Source organism: Emydura macquarii, unplaced genomic scaffold (assembly GCF_026122565.2).
Source record: "Emydura macquarii macquarii isolate MOO-44397 ecotype Brisbane River unplaced genomic scaffold, CSIRO-AGI_Emac_v2 contig_2834, whole genome shotgun sequence".
In the NCBI taxonomy this organism is placed as follows: domain Eukaryota; kingdom Metazoa; phylum Chordata; order Testudines; family Chelidae; genus Emydura; species Emydura macquarii.
This window is the reverse complement of record NW_027132971.1, coordinates 5,450,203-5,465,463: the sequence shown is the minus strand read 5'-3', so window position 1 is coordinate 5,465,463 and position 15,261 is coordinate 5,450,203. Positions and strand designations below refer to the sequence as shown.

Genomic DNA, 15,261 nt, shown 5'->3' with positions numbered 1-15,261 from the left:
CTGTCAACAAGTCCCTCTTTTCAGGATATGACTTCCAAAACCATTTTCACTTATGACCAAAGAAGGGTCTTGAACCCAGATTTCCAGAAGCGGAAGAGCAGTACACTAACCCATTATGCCATTTACCAAGAGCAACACTCTCCCTGTTTGTCAACCATTCTTCTACTGCCTTTTTACATAACCACATTATAATGTATAGGCATTTTTTTAAAATGCACACATCACACTGGCCATAAATGGCAGGTTTCAGAAGTACACGTGATTATCCCATTAGCTCCATGTGTGCTGACCGGCAGGTTTTAATTGATCCAAATTAACCAACCACATCAAGCAAAATCGGAGGTGCTAAAATGAACAAAAAACCTGACAAATGTTGAATTGTTGGTTTAGGAATTGTAGCTAAGGTGTAAAGATGCAATTGAATGTATCCCTTCTTATACTAACATCCACAATAATTTTTAAGAATTCACTTAGTACATTTTCAAAACCAGAGCATTAGAGGATTTAACAATTAATTCAATCCCATGGATTCTATTGCAAATTTACCCAGTAACATCTCATAATTGGATCATGTTGAGAAAATGTTTTTAGTCATGGTACATAATGTGAGATAATGCTAAAATTAAAAGTGTTCAGGGGTGCTCCAAAAAGCCCTGAAAAACTAACCAAAAAGAGCACAGAACTACAGTCAGCAGCTGGATACAGGCCAAAAATAGGCGCTAAAATCAGAGTATATTCAAAATTAATCTGATATTTCACTGGAAGCCAGTACAATTGTAACAATGGTGCAGTATGCTAAGAAATACTGACCATGCATTACCTGCAGAGCTTTGATTAAACTGTAATTTTTAAGAAGTAATCCAGAGAATATGTGGGAAAATTAATTTCAGTAATCCAGCCAAGAATTAATAAAAAAAAATTGAGAGAATCATAACTAGCAATTAAGGATGAATCAGGATCTTCCTGAGACAACACTATTTGTAGTCTTGCTAGATTCTAAGATCTCACACGCACACACACAGGTGATCAGATATCCTGATTTTATAGGAATAGTCCCAAAATTCAGAGCTTTTTCTTATATGGGTACCTATTATCACCCACCCATCCCAATTTTTCACACTTGATATCTAGTCACTCTGACACACACACACACACACACACACACACACACACACACACACACACAGAGTAATTCACCCCTCACAAGCATTGCACACTTAGCTGAAATTCAGAGCAATGAAAGGAGCATTTTGAAGAAATGCCTTGCTGCAGATTTTTACAGGTTAAAGTGCTTCTCTTGATAACTAAATGACTATTCATTGCACTAGACAGGCTTTAAAGGGACATTGTCAGTTTGAAATAAGAAAAGCATATGACTTTTTGTTTTTAAACCTACCATTGTTAAAACATGCAAGATTATTATGAATAAGAGATTAAAGAAAAATATTGTCCTCCTTTTTAGTTTGTTTGCTCTCTACATTTTCCAAACTTTGTGTCTAGTGTTTCACTGTTCCCCTTGCTTAATGCATTATTGTAAAACAAAAACAAAGCCATGCTCTCAAGGGAAACTCGGAGACAGCTGTAGTACTGAAATGACTTGATTTTTTTTTTTTTTTTTTTAATGACGAGATTTCAAGTTGACAGTGTATCTTTAATGTCTTCTACTGATTTTTCCAAAGCAAAAACAATGAGAGAGATGTGTTATGGGGCTGTGCTGAGAAAGAGACTACAGTTGACTCTGATCATCTTATCCAAAAGTCATCGCAAAGACACACTTTAAAACACAATAGTGAAACTAGAAAACTAAAAAGCAGAAAGTGATCCAGCAATCACTTCAAGATATACATTTTTAATTGTTAAAAGTGCATTGTAAACAAGTTGCTGGCCTTTCTTAAGCATTAAGTTGATGAATGCAAAAGAAGAAAACCAAAAAGGGATAGATCATACCCCTAGGAATTTCCTTCCCTGAAAGACTCTTTGCCAACTAAAGATGAGGAACGGCATTACTGGCTGCTTATGCTAACTGGGGTGTCTAGGAGACATGAAGCATTCAAAGGGATCCCAAGATTGCAGCTCAAAGACAGTCAAGGACTACATAACAGAAGGACGTGATACGAGTTTATCCAGTTCTTCAAAACATTTTCCTCATCTCACCAACATCATTTCCATTTTATTTACATTTAATTTCAACCAGTTGCTTCCCTCACTCCTTTCCTGGAAAATATAGATGATGGGATTCTCTTTTCCATCTGACATGAAGGGGATGCAGAACTAAGATGTCATCTGCCTATAAGTGGAATTTAAATCTATTGCATTTTGTGATCTCCTCCAATGGTTTAACATATGTTAACTAGAATGGGTGATAGGATTGTGCCTTGTAAGACCAGGGCCAGGTCTGCACTACAAAGTTATGCTGGCATAGCTATGTCAGTCAAGAGAATGAAAAAAATCTCACCCACACTAGCCACAGCTTTGCCAGGAAAAAAAACAACCATGTAGATGCAGTTACGCCAACAGAAGAGCACTGCTGTCAGCATAACTAAAGTTGTTAGGGGAGGTAGTCTTATTATGCTGACAAAAAACATCTTTCTGTCAGACTATGCTGTGTCTATACCAAAGTACTCTGCTGGCATAACTATACTGGCAAAGCATTTGTAATGTATACAAAACCTTTGTACATGAGCATTCAAGGTGTAAGAGCAATTGCTGTTCAGCAGCTCAGAAAAAAGACTGAAACCAGCAGTGTGCTATTCCATCCATCGCTGTTAGTTCTTGGATGATGCACAGTAACTTCATGTGGTCCAACTGTGTCAAACTTTGTTAACAGACCTGCAGTAAGAGGATCAATAATTCTCCACTAACAGGAGATAATCCACCAAGCCAACCATATCCTGGTCTAAAACCCAATTGTGAGTGGTCTAGAATGTTGAAAGAAGTCAGAAATGTCTCTTCGTCTCCTCAAAAACCTTGTCCAAAAAAGGTAAGTTATACATGATAGTAATTGCCAAGATAAAGCTGTTCCTTGATGTGAATTATCATCCATCATCTGGATTACTGCCTGTTTCATGGTGCCTAGAAGATTGTCCTCACTGAAAGAGGCACTGACCATGATGGTCAGCAAAGGTCACTAGTTTTCATCGGTCATTAGGAGCAGGAGGCAGAACGGAAAGACGTACAGTAGCTTGGACATTAGCCTGGGACTCTGGAGACCCAGTTTAAAAATTTTTGCTCTTCAGACTTTCTACTTGAATTTGGGCAAGTCACTTAGAAAACTGAGGTACGGAGACATTTCCTGTAAAATGGCAATAATACTTCCCTATCTCATAGGGGTGCTGTGAAGATAAACACATTCATGAATGCAAGGTGCTCAAATGCCACGGTTACTGAGGCTATGTAAATACCTTAGCTACACAGGAGCCAGGCCTACATGAGGTGACTCAAGTTTCCTTCAGTATTCAAGAACTTCTTCTTGTGTAAGTGGGCTGAATTCTGTGAAGGGAGGTATAGATGTTGTTTTGCAGCCTCCAAGTGCTGGGATCCAGAGTCTCTCAGATCCAGGTGATCTTATTCATATAGATAAGGCAAGGCCTTACATATACACTGGGGTTAAGTCCTGGGTCCACTGAAGTCAATGGCAAAATACCCATTGATTTGACTGCAGCAGAAATTCACCCTAAAGTTGCATCAGTTTAATCAAATCTTTAAAAAAGCAATTTAACTTGACTAATACAAACCTCTAATGTAGATACTAAAATCTGTTTAAACTTGGCTTAAATTAACTTAATTTAAATCAGTTACATTACCAGTTGATCAGATCTTTGTCTAACTTGTCCTTATACTAGTAAGGAATAGAACATTAAGGCTAATGGTATACATCAATGTATTATATTACATAAAAACTGAAAGACTTTTCAATGGAGAAAAATTGGTAGTGCTTTTCTGTCTTAGCATGTGCTTGTTAGGCTTCTTTATCTTGCTTTGGACATCAATCCCATAATCCTGTCTCAGGCAGACACGAAGTATAAAACCTTACATAGCTCTGCATCTATATTTCATGAACAAAACAATGCAACTCTGTTTTATCTCCAAAGGAGATATTTGAAATTATTATGTTTAGTTTGCATTCAATTGCATAGTTTTAAGCTCATCTAGTTAATATTCTCTTTACAAACATAAAAATGCAACATACTGACTTTTCTACAGTACATAGGATAAGGGGAAGGAGGAGGAATAGACCTTGGAGCTAGAATAGGAGTTTTTACATAGAAAGTAGACTGTAGTGGAATGTGGAAATGAGACTATTTGCTAAACTGTATACATGCTAGTATTTGGCAAACAAAAAACAGTACGTGTGACAATCACTGAAAATAGAGAAGAATTTGAAGACGAAGCAATGCATGACCTGTATTAAATCACAAATGGCAACTGAGATTACCAATTGTTAACCTCTGCCATATTCAGGCACAACTTGGTGAGTAAAGCTAACATCAGCCTTAATTTGCAGAGCCTTATTTTACAACATCATGTCATAACCTTTAAGTAATTGTAGTAGTTGCAATTTACGTTCACTTTGTAAAAAAATACATAAGGTCCAATTAATAAATAAAAAAATCAGATCCCAATTTGCTAAACTAGTTTGTTGGTCCCACCACATCTACATTTTCTAAAAGCCACCATTTAACTTTAAAACTTTATCAACAAAAATAAACACCAAATATTTTTATACAGATACCTCCCATTTTTTAAAGTCAAATTAAGACTTTGAGATAGCTTCTTTTCTCTGTCCTCATAAACAGTTCTCTACAATCTTAAAGAAGCTTTGCTTCAACAAGCATTAAACTTATACGATATACTAAAAATGTGAATGGAGATTCCTTTGAAGAGACTGTATAGCAGCCACTTCCCAAAGCATATGTTGTTATAAGCATGCACGGAACAAACACATATAAAGAGATAATGTACCATTGCCTGCCAAATAGAATTTCAAACTATACAAGCATAAACATCAAACAAAATACAAAAGCATAAATCTTCTGAGCCAGTTATCTTCTAGACAGATGTATATTCATGTCTGTATATTACACATACATATTCAAATAACCAAATATTTCTTTTTATACTTGATACAGATTCTGGACTGACTTCAGCCTTGAACTATTATTTTATAGCAGAACAAGACAAAGGCTTGCATTGGAAGTGCTTATTATGGGGCTGTATTACATGCCTTATGTTATAAAACACTACATAATGAGACAAATTAACTTCCAAATTACACTGCAGTCTTGGGGCTCAATCCTGCAAGGTACTCAGCAACTCCTGGAGGCGTATGGGCAGGAAGAAACCCGAAGATATCAAAACATCTCAAAGAGTACTAGATTATCTCAAGATTAATAAGTATAATGTGAACACTGATTCATGACATCACTTGCAAACGAAGAGCTGCAAACTTAGGCCTGGTCTACACTGGCGACTTAGGTTGACTTAAAGTCACTTACGTCGACCTACTTCCACCCACGTCTATGCAGGTACCACTGTTAATTAGAATTAAAGTGCCTGGAAAATTAACTTAAGACCACCTCTGCAAGTGGTATAACACCTAAATCGAATTTGTTAAATCGATTTAGAGTTAGTGTAGACACAACGTCACTTAAATCGAATTAATTGACCTCTGGAATGTATCCCACAATGCCACGTTTTGACTGCTCTGGACAGTTGCGCTGTGCTGTTCAGTGGTCACGCTAGCAGGAAAAGTCCCCTCCCCTCAAGCCCCAGGAAGATTTGAATTTTCATTTCCTGTGCTGCCAGCATGGAGAGAGCTTTGTCACTGTTCTCCGCATGGCTACTGCAAAGCCCAAACGTGCTCCAGCATGGAGTCGACCAGAGGTCTTAGATCTCATTGGGCTGTGGGGCAAGTAGTCCGTTCTGGCTCAGCTCAGAGCCAGCAAAAGGAATCCAGATATTTATGGGAAGATATCCCAGGGCATGCTGGAGAAGGGACACAAGAGGGATGCTCACCAGTGCCGCGTGAAGATCAAGGAGCTGCATCAGTCATATCAGAAAGCCAGGGAAGCAAACAGCTGTTCTGGCTCCTCGCCCAAAACATGCCACTTCTATGATGAGGGGCACGCAATTCTCAGTGGTGATCCCACCAGGGTGCCGCCCTGCAGCACCAATACCTCCACAAGATCACAGTCCATGGTGAATGATGAGGACTTCGTGGACGAGGAGGAGGAGGAGGCTGAGGAGAGCAGGGTGTCCGTTCTCACAGAAAGTAAGGACATATTCCTGACCCCCGAGCAGTCCAGCAGCAGACAGGACAGCACAAATGATCCCGGGGAAGGCACATCTGGTGAGGCTTTTTTTTCTTAGCATTTCTGTCCTGTTACATTGGGAGGGGGAGGGGCACGAAGGGGATCTCAGGCGTTTCGGTGACTGTACTATGGGGTTACCCAAGGAACAGTTGATTTATGTGATGAGAAATGCTACGTTTATCATCTCAAGGGGCCCTGCATCATGGCAGAACACTGCTGGTATCCTACTGCGTCCAGCAAATCTGTGTTTGAAGCATAGACTCCCCATCCCCCAACACACGCTCTCCGCAGTTCCTCTCTGAAAGCGTTTAAAAAACCAGCAGAGTTCCCCACCCACCCACCACCACCACGCTGTCCTCAGATCCTCTCTGTAATGGCACAGCAAGCAGACCCTTCTGGGAGGTCAGGAATGGATTGAGGCTCTGTGTTTGCCCTGTGCACTGCATGGGGAGTATTGTCTACATTGTTGCAGTTGTATCATTTTCTTCACTCTGCTAACAGTGGCTACCTTGTAATTTTTTGTTTCATTCTGTAGACACCTCGGCCTTCGCCCCACCCTCAAGAAATGCTGCAGAAAGACCATCGCAGATTAGAAAGAGGGGGAAAAAAAAACAAGAAATGACATGTTTGGTAAGCTCATGAATGCCTCATCGGCCGCAGAGACAGAGCAAAGAGCGTGGAGGCTGACCTTGTCCCAGAATATGGACATGGACAGGGAGAGTCGACGAGAAATGATGGGGCATGATCGCAGCACCACGCAGGAAATGCTGTGAATCATGCAGGACCAGGCAGACATGCTCTGGGGGCTTGTGGAGCTTCAGGAGGAGCAGAGGCAGGACTGAGTCCCACTGCAGCCCCTCCATAATGCTCCTCAACCAAGGGCTTTGCCGTCCTCCTCCTCCCTGCCCAGAAGAGGTCTTGGAGGATATTGTCCAGGCTGCAGTATGTGCTCGCCTCCACTCCGGTGGAGGCAAGCAGAAAGCAGTGGGGCCACGCTAACAGCTGGCCAGCAAGCTACCACCCTACCCCTTTAGACAGTGAATGAACACTTCTCCCCTTCCCCCATTACTTGAATGTTAAGAAATAAAGTTTTGCATCATTTCAACACATTTCTTTATTCTTGTTCAGGAGGGATTTGGTGGGCACAGATATCGATGAGGGGGGCGGGGGGTTCACCAAAGGCAAACAACAGACAGGAAGAGAAATCAGTCCTGCATCTCATTGCAGAACCTGGTTTTCAAAGCTTCCCTAATGCAAAGTGCTCCATGGTTAGCTCTCAGTGTAATGCTGGCATCTGGCTGCTCATAACTGACGGCCAGTCCTTCTGCCTCCACAACCCAACCCTGGGGGAACCTCTTACCCTTCGCTTCACACACATTATGAAGAACAGCAAGCAGATATCACAGAAGGGAGGTACTTCTCAGTCATGTCCAGCCTAGTGAGGAGACTCCTCCATCTGCCCTTTAAACGCCCAAAGGCACATTTTACAACCATTCTGCAACTGCTTAACCTCTTATTAAAACACTCCTTGTCACTGTCAAGATAACCGGTGTACAGCTTCATTAGTCAAGGGAGCAAGGGGTAAGCAGGATCCCCCAGGATCACTATTGGCATTTCCAAGCCCCCAATGTGAGTTTTTTGGTCACGAAAGTGCCCGCCTGCATCTTAGAGAACAGCCCTGAAATACAAAATACGCACGTCATGCACGTTCCCAGACCACCCCACACAGATTTCAGTGAAATGACCCCTGTGATCCACAAGCCCCTGCAGGACTATGGAAAAGTACCCCTTGCGGTTTGTGTACTTGGTCGCCAGGTGTGCAGGCGCTAAGATGGGGATATGTGTCCCATCAATGGCCCCCCCACCGTTTGGGAAGCCCATCGTGGCAAACCCCTTCACTGTATCCTGCACATTTCCCAAAGTCACTAGCCTTCGTAGCAGAAGTCTATCTATGGCACTGCACACTTGATTCACGGCTATGCCAACTGTAGATTTACCGACTCCGAATTGATTCCCAACTGAGCGGTAACAGTCGGGGGTTGCCAGCTTCCAGGGAGCGATGGCGACTCTCTTCTCCACCGTCATAGCTTGTCTCAGGCGAGTGTTCACATGCTTCAGGGACAGGGCAGCTCCGAGCACAGTTTCAGAAAAGTTGCCTTCCACATCCTAAAGTTTTGCAGCCACTGATCATCATAACAATGCATAACAATGCGCTCCCACCAGTCTATGCTTGTTTCCCTGCACCAGAACCGCTGCTCCACGGACTGCAGATGACTCGTTACAGCCTGCAGCAAACGAGAATTGTGCTCCTCGATGGCTTGTAGCAGGGCAGCCTCGGTGGCATCGGTGTTGTCTGTGCTTCGGCTTCTTGCTCTATTTCGAAAATAATCGATGATAAGCTGCGATGTATTTGTCACGCTCACAATAATAGTGCAGAGTTGAGCTGGCTCCATGTCTCCGCAGCAATGGCGATCGTGGGGAGTAAAAAAATAGCACGAAAATACTTTTCCTGTTTGTATCGCGGGGGGGGGGGGGAGGAGGAGGAAGGAGAAGCGGGGAAGAAGGGTGCGGGAAGCAGTATTGCATCATGGTACGATGACACTCATCCCAACAGCCACTATGGCTGTTTCACTGTGGGATAGCTACCCACACTGCCCTGCTTTGCAATTCGAATTAAGGCTGGTAAGTGTAAATGCAGGAGACCTACGCAAACAGCGTAGTGTATACATGCTGCTGTGATTTTTAAAAATTGGCTGCTGAAAGTCAACTTAAAGTAAGTCGACTTCCCTCGGCAGTGTAGATATAGCTTTATTCTGATCTTACTTACTCTGGTTTTACACTGGAGTAACTCCACATAGATTTGCTCCCAATTTACACTGCTGCAACCATCAGAATAGATTTTAAATTAATAGATGCATTCCAAAAATAAAAGGTTGTCAGCCACTTTGCTTTATATCTTATCACACCTGTTATATATATAATTCCAAACTTTTTTTTCTGATGAAGAAGTGTTCTTTAACTCGCAAATTTTGGCCATCAGCATACTACTTAAGATAGAAGATTAGCACTGAACACACCATTACTAAAGAAGAACTGAATAAGCCAATAATAAGATACTCCATTTCTACTGCCATCAGTACTTAAAATCTTACAACTATTTTAGGGTGATGTTAGTACCATTAGTAATTCATGAATATAAGGTAATTCTTAATCATCCATCCAAGCTGCCTAAAATACTAGATGTTAAAATCAGAAACAGAATTGAGATGCAAAATTAGATCTGGATCAAAACTGTCTCAGTAATTTATTTTATAGGCAAAATTTTAACTACTACGGAGCAGCAAGCATTTCATTCAAACTGGGATGCATTAGAAAAAAGGAAAACTGAATTACTATTTAATTCTCATTTTAAAACAGCAGTCACTGTTATACAAAATGTAGAATAACTCATAATAAAAAGTCTAAGATGATAACTCCACACTGGATTTGAAATAATTTAAAGCTCCGAACATTGTGATTTACAACTGATACACTGGAAGCCCATTGCTATGTAAAAGTAAACATCAGGAAATGCAACACAAAGATTTCTAATTTTCAGCAGATTTAACTAAGAGTTGCCACAGTGAACCCTATATTTAGGAGCAACGAAGAGAAGTGAAACTGCCCTCTTAGCCATTGTGCTAACGAAAAATTTAGTAATCCTTTCACATAAAGGTCTCCCCTCTCCCCACCCCAAACTGTCAATTCTCCTCCCTGCATCTAACTCTGCTGACTTGTGGATATATGGATATTTAAAATCCTCTGTGTTGCTACCACTACACTGATGTTTGAACACCAAGAGAGAAACTTCAGCATGGCAAGTAAATATGATGAAGGCTGATTTTTTTTTAATGTTTTTTAAAAAATGGATTTGGGGAAAGTTTTCTGTTTGTGCATTTAAAATTGAGAGAATGGAAAAGATAAAAATGAAGTGAACAAAAGCAGAGTTTCAAAAAACTTTTATAAAATGAGGAAGGTAAGTCAAGAGTGGCAGCACAAAAGAGACTAAAAAGAACAGAGCTCAGCCTCCCTCCATCCCAATCAGAAGCCAAATCCCGTTTTACCTTATTCATACAAGTAGCAACTATCATACATTGAACAGGATTTAGCCCATCTCTCTGACTTTGGCTTCCTCCTATATCTTTAGCCTCCTCTCCACATTTTGCAGAACTTAAGCAGATGACTAAAAAGGACTTACTGCATGTTAAAGAAGTAAACAGAGAGGGTGAGAAATGCATCCCTCAAAAGCTCCATCTATATCAAGAAGCTGACCTGCTGTTGACAACCTTGATAACCGTTGTCAGCAGTGAGTCCTCCTGAATGAGCAATCAAGCTCTATGCAATACTGCTGAAAATGACTGTTTCATCTATGCCAGCAACTAGATAATTTCCAATGTCAATTCAAGTGAACCCACTGCTGATAACAATAGCTATAAGTAAGGAAATAGTTTCCTAGCAAAGATCTGACTTAACAATAAAAACATGGCTGCTTTTTTATGGGGAAAGACGCATGCATCCAAGAAACTGTGATTTTCCATTCCTAAAACAGTTACTTCTTGTTAGGACTTCAAATGCTTGGAAATTGTCTTTAATACTATGTCAGACTGTTTAAAAAAAACTGAAAAGTGCCATGGACCATATGTGCACTAGCTTCAAAGTGTTCTTTCTCACCCTCCCGAAAGCTTAGCACTAAAACCAGATTTAACATCTGCAATTTCAGACTTCCTATCTCTCTTCCCAGATGGACTCTTGGATTTGCCCCAACACTTGTGTGCATTAACTAATAGGGCATGAAGTTACAGTGTTCCATATATATGTGAAAAGTATGTGTTGCAAAAAATGTACTTTTCCAGTGAAAATGTATTCCTTTCTCATCCTTCTGTGGGAGCCTTTCAAAATGAGTCCAGGACAAAACGCAGTTTTAAATAACTTTTTCATACTGCATCACAAAGACATAGTTATAGTGAGAATAGACAAATCTGCCTCTGTCATAGAGCACTTAGTAGAAGCTCACAGAGTTGGACATAGCTGCCTTTTTATTAAAAGAACATTGATCATGATATCAAGGTTACAAACAGGGACTTGAGAACCTTTAATCTACAATTCACCAGGCATTAGAGACTAGCAAAAGGGATCTCATTTTAACCTCTTCTTTAGACAGCACCTCCAGTTCTTCGTGTAGTGTCAGCAGATATGGTTATAGGATTTAAACTTTTGACTTTCTGTCCTACAGTCCAGACAAGAGGAGTACCAACTGAGCTACAGTAAAGTTACTGGAAGCTTGCCTTTATCCCCCCTCCCCCTCATCATTTTCATACTGTACAGCCTCAAAAAGCAGGTTTTCATTTTTAAGTGATTAACTAAAAACACACGGATGACTACTTTTCAGAATGAACCAGTTAAAGGAACACTACAGTGTAAAATGTTTTATAATTAAATATCGCAGCAGGATAAGAGTGCAATCACTAAAATTATCTTGTGATATTTTCAAACTTAATTTGTTAAAATTACATTAGCCAGAATTTTTTAAAATGATGTGTAACCTGAATCAACTCTGAAAGTCTGATTTATGCTTTTTAATGCCAATGGAAACGGTTTCAAACCTACTTTAGATCATCAAAAAGAGCTTCTGTTGGACAATAGGATTAAGATGACAGATCCGTGAGGACAAGGGTCCCACTGACAGGAGAGTCTGAAATATATGTATTCTTATACAGTTATAATACCTTACACAGCTAAATAAGTATTTATTATTCAATCCATTTTTCTTCTAATGGAATATGCATTATTCTAATTTAGCAGTGCAGACACTAGTGCATACAGAAAAAGCTCAATAACATGGAAAAGTAGAATTCTACTGGAGAGGTTAACTATGATTTATGGTATCAAGCGCTTAACTGTTAAAAACCTCTTCCATCAAGAGACAGCATAATTGTGTGTGATTTTACTGTCCCTGCAGAACACTAGTCAAACTTAAAAGATTTACTAGATCACTTGACGCTTCAATCACTGTCACTGTACTAATTATGATACTATATTTTTACCAATAAAAGTGCCCTAACAGTATGTACATATATGCACACATTAAAAAAAAACAACTGAATACCTCTGTAGAACCAGTGCCCAGTTCTGTAGGAAATGTATAAAGGTTTTATACCCCCATAACAATATTCTCATTTAGAGACTAATCCCACATCACTTTAGTCAAAAAGGAGTTTTGCCATTCACTCCAATGGGACAGGACTGGGGCCTGAAAAGCTTTTATTTTAAAACACAGGAAAGTCCTGTTTAACCAACTCCTTGTCATTTAAAAACTCAATGACAGCAACTAAAGTTCACTCCTCTCTCTCTTCTTTTCAAAGTGGTCATAAAGACATCAATGCATAAAAGAAATATTGCGATATGACAATCTGTGTTTGCTGATTCTCAAGCAGTTTGTCTGCTTCAATAAATGTGGTACCGTCAAAGTCCATTTTCTTTTTAAATGATACCTAATATGCTAAGTGGAGAAACAGCATCTTGTACCAATTATACAGATACCAGGCAAGCCACTTTGGTGCCATGGGAAGGACCCCAGCAAAGATCACTTCTGGCACCATCCATCCCTCCTACGTGACTTGACAGCATCTGCGGAAGCCCTAAGGAGCTACTAAAAGCACAACAGCATTGCTGTTCCAGGGTCAAGAAATTCACCCACTCCGCAAACAAGCACCATTTTTCATGCAACTTAAATGTCATCTCTGCTACAGTCTGTTTGAATATTTACTTATGAGCAACAGTGGAATTCCATAAATAACAAAAGAAAGGTTTTCTGGGATTTTTCTTTTCCTTTTCATTTGTAAGCCAAAGGCTTCCATCTCATGGGCAAAAAAGCTGGCTCATGGGAACTGTACTCAGCAGGAGAGGAAAAGTGCTAAAATTCTCAGATGCCGGCAGAAAAGATCACTGTCGCAAAAACTTGGGCAATTACCTATGGAGGAACAACTTTCTATTGGTATCAACCGATGAACTAGGGTTATATCTTCCTCCAGCCCGGCTGAGCGAGCCGTACAGCGGCTCTAGGAAAAGGCTGGCCAGTGTTTACATTTAAAATCCAGAAGTTAAGAGGGGATCTAAAGGGAACAGCTCCGCCCCCCGCGATCTTAGCGAGGCAATAAAACCGAGATAAAAGGTCCGGCCGCTCAGGGTCCTTTCCTAGCTGACAAACTGAACTACGTACTTGGCACTTTTAAAAAAGGGGTGGCGTGAGAGCCAGAGGCTCTTCGCGCTGCCAGTCGACAGAAAGTCTCTGTTGTCAACGCCGTGACTCCACCATGCTCCAGCTGGGCAGAGGAGCGAAGGCGGCGGGCGGACACGGGAACGCAGCGGGGCGGGGGGGAAGGAGACAGGCGGAGAGGGGCGAAGGCGGCCGCGGGAGAGACGGGAGGGCGGCCCGAGGGCAGGAGAGCGCGGCCGGGGCGGGCCGCCCAGGGGAGAAGCCGCACGGCGAATGCACTCACGTAACGCTTCAACTTCTTCTCCGGCGGGGACTTTCGGAGCCAGCCCGAGCAAACCACCTCCCCGCCGCTCATGGCTGCGCCGTCCTCCCGCTGGGGGGATTCCTCCGTCCGCAGCAGCGACGCGGCCGGGCCGGGCCGAGCGAGCCCCGGAGACGCAGCAGCAGCAGCCGCACCGCACCGCGCCCGCCCCGGCCTCCTCTGGCTCTGGGGAAAGGGGAGGAGGCGGCGGCCGGGGGAGGGAGCAAGGGAGGGGTGGGTGCGTGGCTCCCACACAAACAGCCCGAGCCGGGGGAGCGGCGGGGGGAGCGGGACGGCGGGGGGCGGCTCTCCCTCTCCGGCCGCCGAGTCACACAAGCAGCAGCGGCGGCCGCCGCCCCGCCTGGGCCACCGCAACTTCAACTCCCGCGTCCCCCGAGGCTCCCTGCTGCGGGCTGCCGCAAGAGCCGCCTGGCGCGGCGGGGACGGGCTGCAGCGTCCGCGCGCGGGGGGTCTTCCCTGCCTCTCCCTCTGCCGCCCGCCGGGCAAATCTCAGCGCGCCGCTGCCCGCGCGGCTCCTTCCCCTTCCTCCCCCTGCTGCTGCTGCTGCGGGAGGAGGATCGGGCAGCGCTCGTGTCCCTTGCTGCCTCCTCCTCCCGTCCGGGCTGGGAGCTGGAGCCCGGCAAAGTTCCACCGCGGCAGGCAGCGCTGGGACCTGGAGGCGAGGGAGGGTTGGAATCTGGCTCCCAGCAGAGACTAGGAGGGGAGAGGGAACCCCAGCCTCAGCGACTACTGGGCATGGATGGGAGGAGGGGTCCCTCCCTCCCTCCCTCTTAGCTCGGGAATGGGAGGGATCTCCCCTGGTATTCAAGTGTCCTGCTGCCTGTCCAGCCCCCTCCGCCACCGTCACTATCGTATCGGCCTCTGCTGCTGACAGTTGAGCACAGTTTCCCCACCCCTTTCCCTTCCTCCCCTCCGGTGGCCTCTGCGGCCCGCCTCGCCCTCCCCGTCCGCAGCGGAGGAGCTGAGACTTTCTCTGAAACTCAGCCAGAGCCTTTTCCAACAACAAGGGCACGGAGGGGGAAGGAAGGTTAATGGGCTTGGAAGAGGGATCCTGGGATCTGTAGTTCGGAGGATGGCATAGCCTGTGTCTGCTGCACGGTTAGCCTGGCTAAAGGGAACTACACGGGGGTGGATGCCTCTGCTGCAAAGGGAGGTGAAGTTGGAGGAGGCCCGAGAGCGAAACCAGAGAGGGTGAGAAACTTTCTTCTTGGAAAAGTCTCTTCCTGAGTGAACGTTGTCCATTTAAAGCCAAACCCAGCAATAAGTTTTCTGGAAAGTGTGGGTTGTTGGGGGGGGGGGGGAGGAGGGTGTTGTTTGTTTGTTTCTTTCTTTCTTTCTTTCTTTGTGCAGATATGGATTTTAGAAGTTTGATT

The 15,261-nt window shown here is 43.3% G+C and overlaps 1 protein-coding gene across 3 annotated transcripts in view; it reads right to left on the bottom strand.

Moving 5' to 3' along the window:
* Positions 1–14,060, bottom strand: part of GAB1 (GRB2 associated binding protein 1) — a 135,516-nt gene extending 121,456 nt beyond the window's left edge. For all 3 annotated transcript variants that reach the window (XR_010923663.1, XM_067568020.1, XM_067568021.1), the window contains exon 1: positions 13,850–14,060. Coding sequence is in view for 2 of the 3 variants with exons in the window: in XM_067568020.1 (XP_067424121.1) it covers positions 13,850–13,921 (72 nt within the window). In the remaining variant the exon portion in view is untranslated. The remainder of the gene's footprint in view (positions 1–13,849) is intronic.
* Between the last annotated feature and the right edge of the window lie 1,201 nt (positions 14,061–15,261).